The following is a 20,313-nucleotide window of genomic DNA, read 5'->3' as shown; positions in this document are numbered from 1 at the left end:
ATACACAGATACTTTGTTTGGCCTTTATATAAATTTGACATTAGTTACCACTTCACAGAATACATACAGTTTATAGTATCACATTCCTCATTTTGACTCGCTGTGCAGACTTTACAGGGCGTTTGCCATCAAGACAGATACACTATTTGGTCGTCATGTCAATATGACAATACAGTCAAACCCAGTTGGCTCAAACTCCCAGGGACCAGCAAAAATATCTCAAGCCTCGAGGAATATGAGCCTAGCTAGAATGTTAACCTTCAGTGTTTTACATCCAGTTTGAGCTAACGAGGATATCGAGCCAAGCCCACGAGTTCTGACAGTAGTTACTACTACACAGAATACAAACAGTTTATAGTGTCATGTACCACAGTTTGACTCGTCATGCAGACTTTACAGGACGTTTGCCGTCAAGACAGATACACTGCTTGGTCTTCATGGCCATCTGACAATGGTAACAACTACACACAGTATAGAAAGGTACCATACCACAGTTGGACTCCCCGTGCAGTCTGTACAAGATGACATTTGCCGTCCAGAAAGGTTCACAGATACATAGCTTGGTTTTCATGTCACAGTGGCCGTGGTTCGAACAGTTCTTCTGACAAACTGGAAATACAAGTTTACTGTAAATACATTCTTTTTCATTATGGCATTCTCCTTTGGGCTTTTTTCAAGGAGTCATTCATTTAACATTGATAACCACTGATAAATTAACATTTGGTTACAGTTTAAATTCAAAAACACAATATATTCGAAATAAAACTTCATACAATAAATCTTTGCAACAGTCTTCTACAGTATATCATTATTATTTATTAAAGTTGGCATCATGAAACATTTTTTCACACCTAGCCTGAGTGAAGTGGCTTTGTAAAAACATTGTAAATTTGTACATATTATATACGTTTTGGCATATGGCAGTACTTTTCACTTGAGTTATGCAACCGCCAAATTCCATACAACTATCCCTTTCCAGTAAGAAATTTATTGACACTATCATCCCATATCAACATACCTAGTGCAACTATGATTGGTACCATATAATCAAGGAAATTGGCCGCACTTTTTTGTTGAGTAATTCCAGCCATCGAAATTAGTCGTTTGGATGAACAAGCCCGAATTCATATACTACTGCTAGGCATTGCATTTTTGAAAAAGCCCTGCTGTATAAAACCCAGAATTTGAAAGCATTTTACCAGTGCAGGGTTTGCCGGGTTGTATTAGTTTCAACCACTGTAATGCTATAATTGATACTCTATACATACACCCTCCACCCCCTACAGAAATGCATCTTCCCTCAACCACCTAATATCAAAATGTAAAGTCAAAGAAATTTGCAGCACTTTTTTCTTCAGTAATGCTATGTTCAATACTCCACACATCATCCTATCCCCTCCACCCACAACCAGAAATGTATGTACACCCAACCACCGAATATCTACATACCCAATGTATCCACTTTTGCAACTGTAAAGTTGAGGACATCGGCGAATGACAGCACGTTATTCTTGAGTAATGCTTTCACCAATACACCATACACACCCCTGCCCACAACCAGAAATGTATGTACCCCTAACCACCGAATAACAGCCTAACCATTGTATCTATATTGGCTACTGTGAAGTCAAGGACATAAGCGGATAACAGCTCTTTTCTCTAGTAATGCTATGATCAATACTGCTTACACACACCGCTGGCCCCTAAAGAAATGTATGTACCCTCAACCACCGAATAACAGCATACCATATGTATCAAAATTGGATAAGGTAAAGTTGAATACATTAGCCCATGACAGCTCTTTTCTTGAGAATTGCTAAGGTCAAGACTCCATACACACACCCCTACCCCTACAGAAATGTATGTACCCTCAACCGCCCCAAAAAAGTATACCTAATGTATCTAGGTTGGCCACTGTAAAGTCGAGGACATTGGCGGATGACAGCAGTTTTTCCTTGAGTTGTGCGAGGGTGGACACACCACTCCTGTACGTCCTGGTGTCCCTCAACACGTTCATTGCATAAAATAGCACCCTGAGACTGAAAACAGCAAGAAAACATATATTTAAAGCGACTTGTTCCATTTTATCGGGCATCCAAAAAAAATATTTTGGTAATAAATTTGGACAAAATGCTATGTTAAGAATACCGTTATAAAGCCTTCCTACCTGGCAGGGAAAAATAAAAGAAGTGCCAAAGAACAAAAAAAACTTATTCTCTTTGCAACATATGCATATACAGATACCCATGATAGCAGATTTTACCAATGAAAATCATATATCGTTATTTTTATTAAGTTGTAGTAAATCATTTGTCTTTGTTTAATTTTGGTAAACGTTTATTTTACATTCAGAAGGCTACAAACCTACCCACCTAATGACACTTACATAGAATCACATTGGCATAGCCATACAGAATAATCCAGAAAGTTTCTTACAAGACTGCAATGCTCCAGCCAGGATTTTAAAAGGCAGGGTGCTTGGTCAGAAAGGGCACTTCTGATGTGCATTGAATGAGCCTTAATGGGGCACATGCAAGGGCCAATGTTAATTCATATTGTGTATGTGTTGTAACTACCTTCAATACTAATAGTTTGTTATGAATACCTTAGTTGCTATATTTAATTTAGTGTCAAAATTATGCATATCTATCATCTTTATACTTATTTCTGAAAATTGACTCTGTCAAACCAAAGGGCACAGCAGGGTGTAGTTAAAAGGTTGCAGGGTGCCAGAAAAGGTCATACGGTTACCCTACCCAGCTATTAAAATCTAGCTGGAGCACTGAAGACTGATGTTGGCAAATTTACGACATAGGCCTTAAACTTGTATCAATGTTTTTACTTTCCAAATACTTTATGTAAACAGAGTGGGTGAGAGAGGTCTAGTGGCATAGATGTTCCCCTCTCAATTAAGCGGTTTCAGGTCTGATCCCTTTTCATATGGCCTCTAAAAAAGGACACAGTACATGTTTCTGCCCAGGGAACAGACTAGAGAGTGATTTATAGCAGCTTTTTCCTTTCTTCATCAGTGAGCACAAATTAATTGGTTTAAACCACAGAAATAGACTTTGGCATTAACCACAAAATTCGACCTACTTTCCAGTTTTTGTGTCCATGGAGATGGTTTGAATGTCAATTCTCGTTTCCCCTTCCTCTGGTTGCCGAGGTAACAACAAAGTTAACTGACCCTCAAGCTTTTCCTGAAGGAAGAAGAAATATCATGTCACTTTTGACCAGAGCTCTACAGCAAATGCCAATGCTTTTTTACATTTTCAATAAAAAGGGGCATAACTCAATGACAATTAAAGCAAGAGTTACAGACCCTTCTAACAAGTGGACAGCAAGTGGTTGTCAGTGCATTTTTTTTCTCATATGATCAAGGGACATTATTCATAAATATTCTAACCAGGTTTAAAGTACTCCCCAGTCAGAAAGCTTCCGTGAGTTATCCTTGATCAAAGATATGAATATATCCACAATATACAAACATACATCATAAATCTCCAATTCTGCAGCCAGTACCTTGTTATCCTGTGTGAATGTTGTAATGTCTGCCTCTAGCTCTAACTCCATGAGATCTTTCTTGTGTGGGTCTGAAATATTCACAGCTCTAATTTAGCTCATAAATTAAGATTTATACTTAATATACTATTTAGCATCATTTTGAAGAGTTTAAGCTGAGCTGAAACAAACCCTGTTTTTGAATCCATTTCCAGCAAAAAAATCAGTTCTTACCCACATAATAAAACTCAATAAGTACATTTATATTTCATATAAGTGGATGTTGAGTTCTTGCATTAAAGTGCCATTACAACATGCCAGAGGAGGTGCTTGAACCCAAAACCTCTGCCGTGAAAGGTGAACAACCATACATACAAGAAGGTAAGATTTAAAAAAATTGGCTATCTTCCATTTACCACAAATGCTCTGCCTTTTTCATCAAGAGTAAACACAGAGAAACCAAAAATGTTAATAACATCCAACATTCAATCACCATAGCAACAAGAAGTCACCTTGCAATACAACCCACCTTTCTTGACAACCAATGAGGCATTTTTTGGACCTGCTTAACCACATAACAACCAGAAATTTCAGGAACACCACTTATTTGTGAAGCCTACCAGGGGCTGCTGAGGAATATTGAAGATTTAAATCTTACTTTTGATTCCATGGAAACAAAGCCACCTAGCAACACAACTTACCTTTTTTGACAACCAGTAGGGCCTTGATGAAGCTGCGTAGCCACATAGCAACCAACACCATGGTTGACTTTTTATGTCTTCCCATAACTTTCCATGGATACAAAGCCACCTAGCAATACCACTTACCTTCCTTGATAGCCAGTGAGGCCTTCTTGAAGCTGCTTAGACATATAGTTATCAGCAACATTGTTGTTTTAAGCCTTACTTTAGTTTCCATGGTAACAAAGTCACTTAGCAAAGTCACTTACCTTCCTTGACAACCAGTAAGGCCTTGACGAAGCTGCATATAGTAACCAGAAACATGATTGTTTAAAGCCTTACTTTAGTTTCCATAGCAACACCACTTACCTTCCTTGACAACAAGTGAGGCTTTATCGGAGCTACTCAAGCCTTCCCCATCGACAACATTGAGAGTGAACACATATCGACCAGCCACCAGGTTAACCAGCTGCAGCACTGCCTGGTGGTCACTGTTGTTAAGAATGTCCTGAAAGAGAAAAAACAAAAAATCCTTTAGTTTGAGGTCTTGTAATAACCTTAACGGCATAGTTGAAGCCATGCTTGCTAAACATTATGCCCCCTTGGTGCCACCTTGTCAAAAAACAAATAAATTGATAATGAATGGTTGCACAGGTTTTGTGAAAGAAAAGAAACTTTTAAAAGATTTCATGAGACTTTTGACTATTACCTAATACTTTGATCATTCATTGTTCTACTTACCCCTGCAGCAAGTGACCCTGGTTCCCTTTGCCAGTGAAAGCCAGTAATGCGGTGATCATCAGTGGACTGGGAACCGTCCAGTGTAACTAGCCCTAATGGTAACTGCACCTCCAGGTTCCCGCCTGCATGGGCCACTGGAGGCTCATTGGCAACTGTGGGAGACAGACTATAAGTATCTTCCATGGCCGAGAGTGTAAGATAGGTTCATTCCAACCCAAGCATAGGGTGTTTTGTGGAAACGAGGTTTACCGAAAACTGTTTTATGGTGACATTTGAAGCGAGAAATAATTAATTAGCGTTCTAAATATTACCATAAGACAAGATTTCCTTGATGCTACTGACGACAGTCTTCAACAAGGGAGGTAATTACAATATGGTAAAAGGAGTTCCATACGGGCATTTTATCTTCGCCCGTGGGCAAGATAAGAATATCTAGCATGGTTAAATTATTGGATCTACTTATCTGAGGTGGGAGAAAAGGTTATTTAACACTGATTTGTTTATCCAAGATCAAACTTAGAACTTGATAACTGTTTCAGCAAAAAGCAAGTACTCTTTGTCTAAATTAATTGAAAAGCAAAAATGTCATTGCAAATTGTCACCTTTCATAGAAAGTTATACATATAAGAGTAGTCAAGAGTTTGTGGAGCGTAGGCCGACGCTTAACCATCATTTCTTTAGTTTGAACAAGGGGCAACAATTATTTGAACAAGGGGCAACAACTATTTGAACAAGGGGCAACAATTATTTGAACAAGGGGCAACAATTATTTGAACAAGGGGCAACAATTATTAAAGCCAAAGCTTTTGACATTGGTATACATGTATATTATGTCGTCTGGCAACCAAGTTTCAGTTGAGTATTTTGGATAGTTTTCAGGTTTCATTTATAGCCAATGTTTTTTCCAAATATACCAAAACCAAACTTTTTTCTTTAAAAAAGAAACATTTTCCTCTCTCATTTGTGGTGAAATTCAAATGATATTATACGAAAAAGTCATTTTTGCCATGTTTCTATTTTTCAGCTTAAATGTAAGCTTTCACTATGCATTGACATATTTTTGCATGTATTGGTTACATTACTACAAGCTTTCCATGGACAGGTTACATTCCATCTTTTTTTACTTTGTCATGATACAAAGAATGATGTTATGTATGTTATATTCAAAGGTTACACTGTACCTTTTTTCACCTGGACAGTAAGAGTGGCGGAGGAAGTGAGTTGTTCCACATCCTTTACTGTGAGTTTAAACTCATATTTGCCAACCTTAATCTCCCCTGCAGCTTCCGTCACCATTTCGCTCGAGTCTCGAATCACCAGAGTCGTAGGGCCACTGAAAATGAAAACTTCTTATCAATTTGATGCATGGAAACAAGTTATCCTTAGACTGGTATCAAATATGTATTAGGAATAATTCATATCTTTCAAAAGAAATACTCAAGTTCATTTTAATGACATCTGATAAAGGTCTCATGAATAAGTCTGAATGGTCAATAAAACACTTATCATTGGTCAGGTTCTCATAATTCAAAAACTTTGTATTAAATATGCTTGTTCTCAGAATATAAGTTCTTATTCTCTTATATTTATACTGGGGCTGTATTCAATAACCATCTTAGATTTTAGTTAATTTTAAGATTAGGATCCATGTGTTTTGATTAGAATGTAAAAATAACTGGCCAATAGAATGAATGGAATCACTGAGGCGTGTCTAAGGACAGTGTGTGTATACCACACAATAAATTGAAGGCAATATTTTGATTTGAAAAAAGACTTTAAACAAAGATAACTTCACTATTTTTTCACCATTTAAAATGAAACATAGCGCAGTCTACGCCGCTTAAGGAGCCCCACCTTCGGTCTTTTACCAGAATTTGATTGCGAGTTTCTTAAAACACTTCGACACACTTTTTCACAATACGGCCGTCTGACGGAGCACTGTCAAAACATTATTTTGAAAACAGGTTTGTCAAAGAGTTTGATGAAACTAATGACCTCATCAAATTTCGAAAATAATACAAATGCGGGGCTCTTTAAGTGGCATAGACTGCCCTTTGTTTCATTTAAAATAGTGTTGTAAATGAAAAGTTATCTTTGATTAAAGTCTTCATTTTACGTAATTTATCACGTGGTATACACTCACTGAAATATAAGGATAAAAAAAATATTGAATAGAGCTCCAGAATTTTACTCATTTCATCTATACCAATTTATCGTCAAACTGTTTCAAACAATTAATGAATTATGAATATCTGTTAATGACTTAACAACAGACTGATGGAAACGTAACACAGCTTCAATTATTTACCCAATCTGTTGCCATAGATACGATGTTACTTTCTGGTCATCAGTGCTGTTACTACCATCCAGAAGAATACTATCAAGGGGCAGTGACATTTCTACGGTCACAGCTGTTATAGCAACGGGGGGAGTGTTCTCCTCTGAAATAATGTTGCATACATAAATGGTATGTTAATATATCTTATGATTGTCATCCATAATTCTGTCAAACAACACCATCTTTTAATGTAAGTTCTACTTTAAAGTCTTAAGTTGATTTATACTAATTCATTTTAGCTCGATTATGACGAAAGCTGATTGCTTACAAGATCACTCTAGAGTCCTTTTCCTGGGCAGAAACCAGTACTGTGTCATTTTTGAGAGGCCATGAGAAAGTACCACTGGTGGGGATCCATCCCACAACCTCTTGGGTGAGGGGCTGAACCTTTACCACTAGACCACTCTCACCCTTCAAACATTCTTCTTACTCTCATACACAATCTTAAGTTGAAGGGATACTTTGAAGGATGGTTAGATGTAAGAACATCTACAAATGTAGTCCACTCACCTGGTTTGACATAAACATGGATGTCTGCCTCGGACATCTGACCCGATCCATCTGTAACCCGTAATGAAAACATGTAGTCCCCGACTTGTAAATTTGATAGATGTAGCTCGGACGTTCTTGTACCCTGGAGAAGAAAAGACCAACAGGTAAATGAATAGGCAAAAAATAGGGCTAGTGTGCGACTTTAACTTATCAAAGAGTTTGAGATTGGAATTGGTCTAAATTCATAATTGATTGTCGGAAATTGTCTTTGAAACCATTTCGAAATTTAAAAGGGATTAATATGGAAAACTATTTATACACATAAAATCATACAAACATATGTTTTTTAAAATCTTTTATATCTTAACATTACACCTACAGCAGTAGATAATCAAACAATCATAGAAGACAACATTATACAGTTGTTGCATGGGCATTTGTTCAACAGTCAAAACTATTGGCCTGAGGCCGATAGGCAGTTCAAAACATTGTAATGTTGATTATTATTTGTAAAACAGTCGAAAATAGTGCATAACATTTATATAGGGCATTGGGTAATAACATACACTGTTTAATGACTTCACGTCATTTAGCAGCAAAACCAATGATGTTGATAGAAATTTATTTTACCAATAATTCACAAATTGTGGAAACAAATGAAAATATCTCCTATAATTCAATGAATTCCATGAATCAAAGCTTGAGAAATGTACCTGCATATCTGCAGTAAGCTCGTCCCCAGACATTTTAATCCACTCGTAACTCACAATACCCTTGTCATCTGTGCTCATGTTTCCGCTCAGGATGACAGAGTTCTTGGGAAGGTGGATTACTATGTCAGAACCAGCATTCGCCTTTGGAGGGTAGTCCGTTTCTGGAAAACAAAATTTAGAGTTATTTTACTAGAGTTATATTTATAAAATATCTGTTTATTTTTTTGTACAAACTCATGGTTATAATCCAGGATGACATGGTTCCTAGGAATGTCATACATGCCATATCATATCCTCCAGCGGGGGAGACAAATTAAAAAAAAACCTAGCTCAAGGTTGACAGTGGAAAACATCCATAACATTATGAATGCAATATACAATGAACACACAATCTGTAGCATTTCTGTTTCTTGAAAGACCATGTTAACCAAGTCCAAAAGTTGTTGTAATTAGAGCGTGTTGCTGGAATTATTTCATGAATGATGAAATTAAAATAAATGTAAATGAATATTTATTCAGTTTCTGTTATTAGTCTTATATTATATTTTTTGATATAATGCTAAATTTTGCTGCGAAAAAATCCCCTGGTCTAATATCAAAATCCCCAGGAATTCCGACTAAAAGTCCCCTGATGTAATATCAAAATTTCCAGGAATTCCGACCAAAATCCCCTGAGAAGCCTGTTAGAAATATGGCATGTATGGTATGTTATGTCACCATGTTGGAACCAGCATTTACCTTAGGTGTGTAGTCAGTTTTTAGAAAGAAATATATATGTTACAGTTATTGTTATTTTTTGGAAATAAAAACAAATGACAAACAAACTGGAGCTGGAAATAGCCCCGTTACAAATGGACCTGGGAATAGCCCCGTTACAAATGGACCTGGGAATAGCCCCGTTACAAACTGGAGCTGGAAATAGCCCCGTTACAAATGGACCTACATCACACTACTCAAAACATCGATGGGGCCATAACTCTGTGTAAATCACCAATTCCATAACGTGCTGGTAATAAGTGCATCTCCTCTCGTAAGTAAAGCTGCCCATATTGTTTCTTTGAAACAGCTCGGGACGTGAATGGTGGGATGAACTGGTCCTATATCATACAATATAGAAATCGAAAGGGCTATAACTCTGAAAAATCATGGACTGGATCATGCTGAATATATCGATGGGTGAATGTGAAAAGGTTCTTAGTGTCATTAAATAAAGAAGCAGATAGAACCTTTTCGCTTTCACCCCTCGATATGCACATCTCCACTGTAAAGTTAAGCTGACTTATTGTGAAGATACAGATGTACTTCTAAACATAGACATCCTCAGCCGAGTGCCCATCTGTCACTAGGTGTTTCGCCCCTTATCTTGGTACACCGTTTAGATGGTGGTGATCAGTCACTACCATGTCTTTGTTGGCTTCCTAGTCGGTTCACTTTGTACAGTAAAGTTGACTTAGATTATAGCCTGTTTTAAATAGGTCGGAAAACCAAATTATAATGTCATGTCTGTTAAGATGTAAAACTGCATATTTTAATGATTAAGCATAGTTCTTATTGAAGGCCGTTAAGCGATTTCATTGCCTGGAAATGTAGGTTAAAACTGAACGTCCTTTTGGCTTCTTAATGAAAGAAATATTTAATATGATACCTAAAACTGGTATTTCAAAACTTTACTACAAGACAACATGGTTAGAACGAGGTCAAAAGCATAAAAGCATAATAATGACCACTGTCCAGTTTATCAGATACTTTCAGAAGAATTTCTTACCGTGACCTTTCTGGTATAAAAGGTCATGTTATTTTTGCTGAATTCTTTCTAAAGAAAAAAGGAATCTTAAAGCTATCGCCTCAAGCTGTTTGAGCTGCGTAATAAAATATGTTAATTATGCACTTACCAGTACTTTAACAAAATGAATAATAGATGTTAATACGCAATACAAGGAAACATGTTGAAATGACAGCAAGATGGCCACATATTGGAGTATTATAGTGTAATATGCTATTAAGTCATGAATAATTTAATTGCATCTGTTTAACACACAGTAAAATCAAGTTTAAGACTTATAGTCCTTCCAGGTATTCAGAAATAACTTTTGTGCCAAGTTATCTTTTCTTTTACACAATGAGTCGATTGTCCAGTTAACAAGATGTTAACTTAAACGTTTTTAAACTTCAACGTTACTGCATTAGAAGAGTAACGGAGACACTTGTGATCTGCTGTATTTCTACCAAGAGCTCTACTTATATGAGAACACATCAACAACTGGTACAAGTTAAAAAGTTAACACCGATGTCCATAGATGCCATATTTCTGAGAGGCTTCCCTGGGGATTTTGGTCTGAATTACAGGGGATTTTGATATTACACCAGATTTTTATGCGTCGAAATTTTGAGCAATATCTGCATTTATAATATAAGAATAAATACAGAAATACACTCAAATTACAATAATTTTTGGACTTAGTCATCATGGCCCTTCATGGAATTTCACACTCATAATATTATGGATGCTTTCCACTGTCAACCTTAAGCAAGTTTGAAAAAAAAAAAAAAAAATTCCAGGGGATATGGATCCCCCGGCGGGCGACCAGGGGATGGGTCGTAATTTCCGGGGGATTTTTCCCCCACCGGGGGATATGGCATGTATGGATGTCTTTAATCACCCTGTTAACTTTAACAAAGAGCGAAACAATCGGCCCATTATGTTAGTGTTTAGCAATTAGAATATGTTTTATATATTATACATGATTTTATCACATTTACCTGCACAAATTTTGCCGAAAGACATTCAACTTATAATAAGGAATTGTATGAACATGAGCAATTCTTATACCTTTCTGTTGCTACATGTATATCTTTTTCTGTCTGTTCTAACGATTCAATAGATTTAACCATAGAGGAAGAAATGAACTTGAGTTATTACTCAAACTTTATATGTTGTACTGCAGTGTTTTATGCATAATTGATATCTATCTTTAAACAGATATCAACATGCTTTGTTCTGATTACAGTGGTAAAGATAATAATAAATCGGAATGTTTGGACAAAAATCAATCCTGTTCTGTTAACACTATACACATGATTTTAACCGCATACGCAGTCAAGTTTTCAAGAAACTGTAGCCTAAATTACCCTGAGTTCCAGTTCTAGACTGGTTGAATACTTTACAGAGCCTTTAAAATAATGATTATCCTAAGCTGTGATGATGCCACTTGATTTGAGCTCCAGAAATGTCTGAATCTATCAGGCCCTTATTTCTTGAAATTTCTAAAGCTTAACAGGCTTAAGTAGCTTATTTCAATTAGGCGAAATACATACTTTAATTGGATTTTGATAAATGAAAAATGGTTTAATGTGCTAAACATAATGATATTTCCTATCTTAAGTATAAATCTCTTAAAGAAGTAAATATTATGCAAATAAATGAAAGACAAAAATAGTGAACTTAGCTTAATCCCATTAAAAGGGCAAGCAATGGGGGCCAAAAAATAGGCCAAATATGAATGCATTGTATTTATTAAAAAAATGTTCTTTTTTAGTAAAAGGCTAAAATTAATATTATTATTAAAGCTGCACTAACACAGATATGCAGTTTTGACTTTTATTTCATTTTTGTCTCGGAATCAGCTGATTTTGGCATCAATGCTTTCACTTCAATCTTATAAGATAACTCACAATAGTACCATTGTTTTGAAAACTGCAAAACTTCAAATATAAATATGAAAAACTAGGATCTGATCTTTTGTAAGCAGTCTTTTATCACTGGTTTCCAGACATTTACGGAAAAATTGGCTCTTTAACAAACAAAAAGAAAAAGTTTTCAAAATGATCAATCTGTGAGCGTGCAGCTTTAAAGGTTCTGCATGTCATTTCAAAAATATGCTAATTCCCAGACAAAAAAAAAATGAAAAAAGTTATCAATACAGTCAATCTGTGAGAGTGCAGCTTTAAGAATGACAAGGTTATGGTCAATATTTACAGAACCAAAGATAAGGTTACTACCATACCTTTAATCACAGTGACATTAGCTGTTGTAGAATTAGTAGCACCGTCTGAATCAGCCACTGTCAACCTGAAATGTAACATCCATTGAAGTGTTGGAGAATCAGAAAACATAATCAATACAATTGATAAATAAACCGAAACAGGCAAAAATCAAATCACAAACTAAGCAAAAGTGTATTTCCAACCTAAATATTGGTATGAAAATTTATGCTTTTTTCAAAAACTGCTATGTCATAAATATCATTAAATTAACCCAAAATATGGAATGAAGAATACATTACTTTTTTACATTCTTAACACAAACTTTGATATACCATGTTACCTTTCAGCGGTAAAATAAAAACCTTAAATAAAACTTGATTATAGATTATAACATAAGATTGTCACCAATGTTGGCACCCATAGACGATAATATTTGAGCATTGTGCTATTATTAGTATTGTTGTTCCGATGATTGATTAATATTGTCAACATCAGTGACAATAGGCAGGAATTTTTATCATAATTGTTTAATGAAAATAATTATATCCTAATTAGTTGTCTTTCTATGTTAGAATGTTTGAGACCAATTCTTCTTCTTTTAAAACTGGAACTATCCCCAAACTTCACAACCAAAGCTAATTCCCTGATTCTGATTACCGTACTTCAATTTGTTATTAATGTAATTGATCAATGCTAGATGAACAAACAAAAACATAACCGACACGTCCAACAATGCATGAGAAATTTGTGGTCATAAAACAATGAAGCCAAAATGCAAAATAGGAAATGTTTGAACACGCATGAAATTATTCCATTATTTAATCAATCATTTATCCGGTAGGGCACTCAAGAAAATCTGTTTTATCAAATGCAAGGGATGAAATGACATGTTCAAGGTTTTCTCTAGACAAGAGGAAGATTATATACCGCAAAAATTGGTAAATTTAAAATATTCCTGACTATTCTAGAACACTGTCTGAAGAAAAATACTTTGATTTTGTTTTCTTCATAAAAATAGAGGCTTGAACTAATAGTAAAATTCTTGTTCCAAGTTTTCAGAGTAATTGCTTTGTTTTCGTCTTTTTATTTGTGTTAACCTCCATTTTGGAGTCATGTACCAAGCTGGTAGAACTTAACTGTTCAATAACTAGTGTGCAGATAAGTTACAACTCTATTCATTAATACACACCAATAGTTATTGAACACTGTCCTTGACAACATGGTAATGAACAGTAACTACAGCCCCAGTGGTCAAAATTAACACAAGCCCTGCACTGGTAAAATGTCTTCCAGGCTTGCTCAAATTCTGAGCAGGGCTTGTTAAAAACTGAAACATGTGGTATCACTGAATAACCAATATTTGGTGTGCAGTAAACATTATTAAACTGTGTAAGGAATTGTCATAATTTAAACAGGAAGTAAAATGTCAAATCTTACTTGAATGTGTAGTTTCCGGGCAGCAGGTCAGTAAGAGACAAGATGGCCTTGTCCCCAGTAATGGACTTGTCCTGTAACGGCCCCTTAACAACCTCCCAGAGATAGCTGACAATCTTATCATCATCTGTGCTGTCTGAAATAGTGATGGGGGAAGTGGTCAGTTTTTGTGATTTTGACTAAATCAGCAACATGATTTGGTGAGTGTGACTTTGACAGCCATCATCAGTGGTCACCAATGTGACCAAGGCATACAAGCAGGTTTTCTCTTGTTACTTAATTTTTCCTTCAAAATTTCAACTTAAAAGGTTAACTTATTTATTTTACAATGATTGTGAAAAGTTATTACAACATTATATTAATCACTCTCATTGGCACAACGTTGAATGAGAGTGTGGTATTGTGATGTGGGGAAAACCAGAGTATAAGGAGCAAACCCACTTGTACCGCTCGGTCACCACAAACCAACTCACATGCTGATGCACCAGAGCAGGGAATGAAACCCAAAACACCACTAAGGTACAATTTGTATTATATTAATTAAACGTTAAATGTAACCATAATTTTTTTTTTTAGTTTTAAGCATTATCGCCAGGGACAAAAATGTTTGTTTTCAGGTTTATTTGCAACAAAGTACAAGAAAATGAATTGAAATTCCCAGGCTACAACTATTGCCCACATGACACCAACCTGATCCATCAAGAATGGCTGAGTTGGGCAGTTTTACGACAAGATCTGTGGGCCTCACTTTCGCCACTGGGGGAACATTCTTGCGCGCAGCTGAAAGGCAGAACAAATCATATTCAATAAATGGCATTTCATAGTGAGAAATTAAACATGGTTTTAGTTTCTGATGTTAAATGTGAAACAATCTTATAATACATAATATTATCCCTAGGATTTTCCAGCTGAGGGTCACATGAAGGCCCTGTGCCCTAATGGTTAACACACATATGGGTCCCTTAATAAAGGTTCACAGCCAATAAGTTTGTGTGTCCCAGGGATGCACATTATGGCCTAAAGAAACAAAACATTTGCTTCAGGTAACATGACCCTACCTACCAACTAGGCACCAAACCTACCATTATAACGTCAGTTGGTAAAAAAAAAAAGTTAAAAATAAAAAGTGTGTTTTAAAATGAAGTTGAAAACCTTTAAGGCTTTATACAGATGATTACTTTAACAGCATTCTCCAAAGATGAAAATAACGTTCTTATATAAAGCCTAAAAAAAGCATACCTGTTTTTGAAAAGGATGTAACCCTAATTAAACCAATTTTTTTGGCCTAAATTAAAAATTGCAGCCTTGAGCAATTTGAGCTTTTGTCAGGGAAATCCCTGATTACCTTTCATTTCATTAGAGTCTGGACAGCTAAGGAACATAACAAAATATTTGTCAGCACTAATTATAACCAACAACAAAGTTCTATTAACAGTTCACAGAATTTAGTACAGTAACATGAAACTTTCAAGTCTCTCAAAATGTTATGTTCCCCATAACTCAGACACGGAATGTGTACTGACCCTCTATCAACTAGACTTAGTATTCTTGTGACATTAGTTTGATACCGTAACTTAGATGGTATTACAGTAACATTTAATCCCGAGGTTCTCAAAATTTGTTGGTTACCTTAACTTGTAGTTTGATGGTGTATAGACCCCCTCTATCAACTAGAGCTATCACAGAATGTGATGAATACCCCCCTAAGTGTTGAATTGCCAAATATAATTTCAAAATCTGACCATGTATGACAATGATATGGACTGGACACAAACTTTCATCAGTAAGGCTTATATAGCAAAATATACTAAGTTCAGAAGGTTGCTGCAATCTTGACAACGAAGGTAGGGACACGGGTCTTGTGAGTGTCACATCCTCATACTATGGTGTTTACTTCTGCCATATAATTTTAAAATCCAACATACCAATTTCAAAAGGTTGCTGGTCTTTAGAGCAACATGTCCTAATACTTTGGTGGTCACTTTTGCCAAATAATTTTCAAATCTGACCATAAATGAGAAAGATATGGACCGGACAAAAAACAGGACAGGACGGACATGATGAAGCGCATAATTTATGTACAGCAACCACATCCCTTAGTGAAACAGGGATATACTTAATGCATTTCCTTGGAAAGATACAGTTACTTACGTGGTATTACAGTGACATTAACAAGAGCGTCTCCAAATTTGTTGGTCCCCGTCACTTGGACTCGGAATGTGTATAGACCCTCTATCAACTGAAAACACAAGTAGACATAAGTTTATTCCCATTAAGATACGTTTCAACAGGCATAAGGATATTTATCAAAATACAACTGAAGTCAATTTTATATAAATTGGTTCAGGCCATGAAAATGTAAAAAGTAAATGATTTAGGCAGACATGTGAACCTTTGGCAATGACAGAGAGGTAGATTTAGGTCTCAAAAGCGGTAGATTGGGTTCAAAAGCGGTAGAATTTCTTATTCCTTTAATTCTTAGTAAAAAACAATGGTGGAAACAAATTAACCAAAAAAATTATATTTGCTACTATTTTGAGATTTTCAGAAAATACGCATAAAATATGTCAGGATTAATATTCTTGTCAAATGTCTGTGTTTTTGATTGAGAAACAGAAGGAATATTACCTCTGGCTTGTAAAAACTAGTTAATATTCAGTAGAGCGGCTAATAAATCAAATCAGACTGCCAACAAAGGTCGGAGTGTAAGAGCAGACGACTGCAGAATTGTGTATGTATTTTCCCCGCCAAAGTGTCGTAAATTTTTATATACTGGATAATTAATAACACCTTGGAAATGTTGTTTTCTTTAATGTTTTGACAGTTTTATAACGTTTTTGAGATTTATAAAAATGCTGACTTATAGGATACCAATTAACACAATGCTGATGAGTGGTCTTTTGTACTGTACTGGTAATGTAGCAACGATCTCTGCCAAAGTGTGAAGTGATTTGACCAGATGTTTATTGCACCATGTTCTTTCAAGTGACAGGTTATTGGGGTTGTTTTAGCATGGTTAATTTTAATGATTTTGAGGCTTTTAAAAGAGCTTTCAATATCGGTAGATTTCGACAGGAAAGCAGTATAGGCGTAGAGGGGTCTCAAGTGGTTTATTTTACCTACCGCGGGTAGAGTTCACATGCATGATTTAGGCCATGCAAGAGTCATTAAATCAGAAAAAAAATGATTGAGGACGTGCAGATGTACAAAATCATACAAAATCATATGAAATCAGCCTAAATAGTTAAGGCCATGATGACAAACACCACTTCTTCAATCTAACTTTGATTGCTTTGTGAAACATAGGTTTTTGAGGGACAGTCCATTAATGACCTTACATCTTTGAGCATGAGAGTGTTAGTGTTCTTCCCGTCCATGGTTCCCGTATTTTCTCCCTCAGGGTGAGCCTCCAGCGTCCAGTCATAGTGGTATGGATCCTCTGTAATTTATATATGTTACATATAGAATATCATGACTTGTCATTCAAAACAATATTAATCAAACAAGCTACCTAAAATTGATAAAAACAAACCACCAGTGCCAGCACTCAATATTGATCTTAGCCTCAGCCTTAGACATGCCTCTGTTATTCCATTCAGCCTATTGGTCAGCTACATTTAAATATACAGGCCAATCAAAACACTTAGTTTTTAATCTTAAAGTTCCATCTAAGTCCCTTATTCAATACAGCCCCAGAACCTTTTTCCATTTGAGAACAAAACTTAGTGTACTTAACACCTATTTTCAAAAATAAAGTCTGGATATCATCAATTTTTATAAGAGCCAACGGGAACCAATGGCAACACTAAGTTTATGACAACAAATTCACTTATTTCCATGATAAAACAAACAACTTCAGGTCAGCTGCAAAACTTGGATGCAATTAAGGATAAAATACCTTTGGACTCTTCTGGCAGGGTAAATGCCACCAGTGAAACTTCTTTGTTTGGAAGTTGTAGGATCTTGTTTTCCCCTACAGAGACAGTGAGCTGTTCCACTGAAAAGGATGGAGCATTGGTAAACAATTAATGGACTCTTCCTGAAGGGAAAATGCCATTGGCAACTTAATTGAGCTACTCTACTGAAAGAGATGAATAATTGGTAAACATATAATTGTAAAAAAGTGTGGGGTAGGGAGGAAAAAATAGGGTCCGTCGGAATAAATTATATTTGTTTCCTCTTATGATAGAATAATTGAAAGGCCCATAAGCTGTTTCTTTTTATGAATATAAATGTATAAGGAAATCAAGGTGGTTAGTTAACAAATGAACAAAGCTTTTAGTTTACAAATATAATGATAAAGAAGTTAATTAGAAAATGAAAAAAACAAACACAGAAAACAATTCTGCCAAAAGCATGAACAATCATGCCTAGTTAATGGTAAACTACCTGTATTGCATTGTTTTATTCTCCTAATTATATTGAATATGACAAATGCACCATTTATCATTCATCATCCACTGGCACAGGACAACTTGATAACATTTGAAACGGATGAAGTCCTTAATAATTTAACATTTATTAACTGAACCTCAAATTACTGCTATTTTTCATTTTTTTTTATAATTTTTCCCCAATTTGATTAATTTTCCCCAATTTGATAAATGGATACTAAAATGGATACTACATTAATGATTAAAAAACAATGATTTTTTTTAAAAAATAAACAAAAACTATGCATACAAAAGTGAAAACAAGCATATTTGCCATTTTATTAGCTATTTTGGCCTGATCTTTCATTTTCCCCAAAGAAGTGGTCAAAATTACCACAAGCTCACAAGCCCTGCACTGGTAAAATGTCTTCCGGGCTTGCTCAAATTTTGAATTTTATAGAGCAGGGCTAGTTAAAGAATTTGGTGCCAAACAATAGTATAAGAATTCGGGCTTGTTCATCCAAAAGTCTTATTACGATGACTGCCAAAGTAAACTTTTTTTTCCCATTTGCAAGCACAGGTGATGAAAATAACTCCAAAAAAATCGCTTCATCAAATTACTTTATTCATACATGACAACTATTTGAAATGAACGAGCTCCGATTTTCCTCAAACAAACGCACTTCACAGCAAACGCCAATGCTCGTTGTTTTTAAAGACAAACAAGGGGAATAACTCCACTATTATCACAGTCACAGTTATGGGCCTTGCTTAACATGTGCATGTAGTCTCTGGTAACATGTATACCAAGTTTCATTTGAATATCTTGGGATGATTGAGTTATGGCCAGGCTACAAGTTATTCCACAACAATGAGAGCAGCACTATCAACAACGACACCAAGGCTATCACAAATACCGATTTTTTTTTCTTTGAAGAAATGACAAACTAAGAATGATATTATATAAGTTAATAAACAACGCTATATGACTGTTGAATAACTTACCAGGTGCAGTGGTAATCCTCTTTGTTGGTGGAAAAGAAGATTTTGTAGTAGGAACAGGGGAGGTAACTTTTATTGTCCCTGCTTTTGTGGGCCCTATTTTGGCCCCTTCTGTTGACCCAGTGAAAGGTAATGCAGCACCATTTTGTTTAGCAACACTGTAAATATCACCATAAACACTAGTCACTGGCACATTTTCACTGTGTCCATTAATACTGTTTGAAACATCTCCTGGATTTCTAATTTTAAAATCATCAGTTTTATCTCCCTTGTCAATACTCTCCAGCACACACATCCCTTCTGTGTTTTCAATGTAGCCATTTTCACATTGGCAGGTTCCCTGTCGAGATTTTGAGCCCAGCTTTAACACACAGTGTCTATGGGAACCACAAATTGTCACTCCGTATTCACATTCAACTGGGCTTGTGTGAAATGTAACATCTGGAAAATAAAATAAAATAAAAATAATGATGCAGAGTTCCCACTCACGTAAAATATAACATAAATCACCCCTCCCCCCCAAAAAATCAAGCATACACTTTTCACCCGGTACAAAATCGCGCGTATCATGGGGGTGAATATTAATTTCGTTGGAACCCACATGGCGTTCTAAAAATAGACATGACAAATACTATCTAGTCCCATCGATTGGCTTAACCGCAGATTCTGCTAGGTGGCGTCATTAAAATGTAGGGTTATAACTTTTTACGCCTGGCAAAATGAATGATAAGCAATTCCGTCTGCATACAATAGACTTTAAATGAAGGGATTGAAATAGTAACTTCAATACAAAAGTAACAATTGTTATAATAAAACTTTTTTCAATAAAAAAAATAAAATATTTATTTATTTCTTACCCCCAAAAAGTGCATTTTACCCCCAATTTTTGTTCCCACGGGGTAAGTTTACCCTTGAAAAAAATAGTAAGTGGGAACTCTGTGATGTCAATGAGTGTTGGTCCAGTTCAACATCACACCCTAGTGCAGGGTTTGTATTATTAATTCATTTCAAGTGTTTTGTTTAGACCTTTGCATATTAATTATGAACATGATATC

At 35.7% G+C, this 20,313-nt stretch overlaps 1 protein-coding gene across 2 annotated transcripts in view; it reads right to left on the bottom strand.

Moving 5' to 3' along the window:
• The window catches only part of LOC128205682 (dyslexia-associated protein KIAA0319-like protein), a 52,759-nt gene that overhangs the window by 12,754 nt on the left and 19,692 nt on the right, over positions 1–20,313 (bottom strand). For both annotated transcript variants that reach the window (XM_052907535.1, XM_052907536.1), the window contains exons 5-21: positions 19,262–19,699; positions 17,782–17,880; positions 17,222–17,322; positions 16,035–16,122; positions 14,574–14,663; positions 13,887–14,019; positions 12,470–12,534; positions 8,466–8,626; positions 7,771–7,894; positions 7,231–7,363; positions 6,104–6,255; positions 4,923–5,074; positions 4,551–4,689; positions 3,523–3,593; positions 3,097–3,200; positions 1,894–2,039; positions 490–609 (exon numbers count right to left, since the gene is read on the bottom strand). In XM_052907535.1, the coding sequence (XP_052763495.1) occupies positions 490–609; positions 1,894–2,039; positions 3,097–3,200; positions 3,523–3,593; positions 4,551–4,689; positions 4,923–5,074; positions 6,104–6,255; positions 7,231–7,363; positions 7,771–7,894; positions 8,466–8,626; positions 12,470–12,534; positions 13,887–14,019; positions 14,574–14,663; positions 16,035–16,122; positions 17,222–17,322; positions 17,782–17,880; positions 19,262–19,699 (2,316 nt within the window). The remainder of the gene's footprint in view (positions 1–489; positions 610–1,893; positions 2,040–3,096; positions 3,201–3,522; positions 3,594–4,550; positions 4,690–4,922; positions 5,075–6,103; positions 6,256–7,230; positions 7,364–7,770; positions 7,895–8,465; positions 8,627–12,469; positions 12,535–13,886; positions 14,020–14,573; positions 14,664–16,034; positions 16,123–17,221; positions 17,323–17,781; positions 17,881–19,261; positions 19,700–20,313) is intronic.

This window comes from Mya arenaria, chromosome 10 (assembly GCF_026914265.1).
Source record: "Mya arenaria isolate MELC-2E11 chromosome 10, ASM2691426v1".
Classification (NCBI taxonomy): Eukaryota; Metazoa; Mollusca; class Bivalvia; order Myida; family Myidae; genus Mya; species Mya arenaria.
The sequence above is the reverse complement of the archived record's forward strand: the minus strand, read 5'-3'. Positions and strand labels throughout refer to the sequence as shown.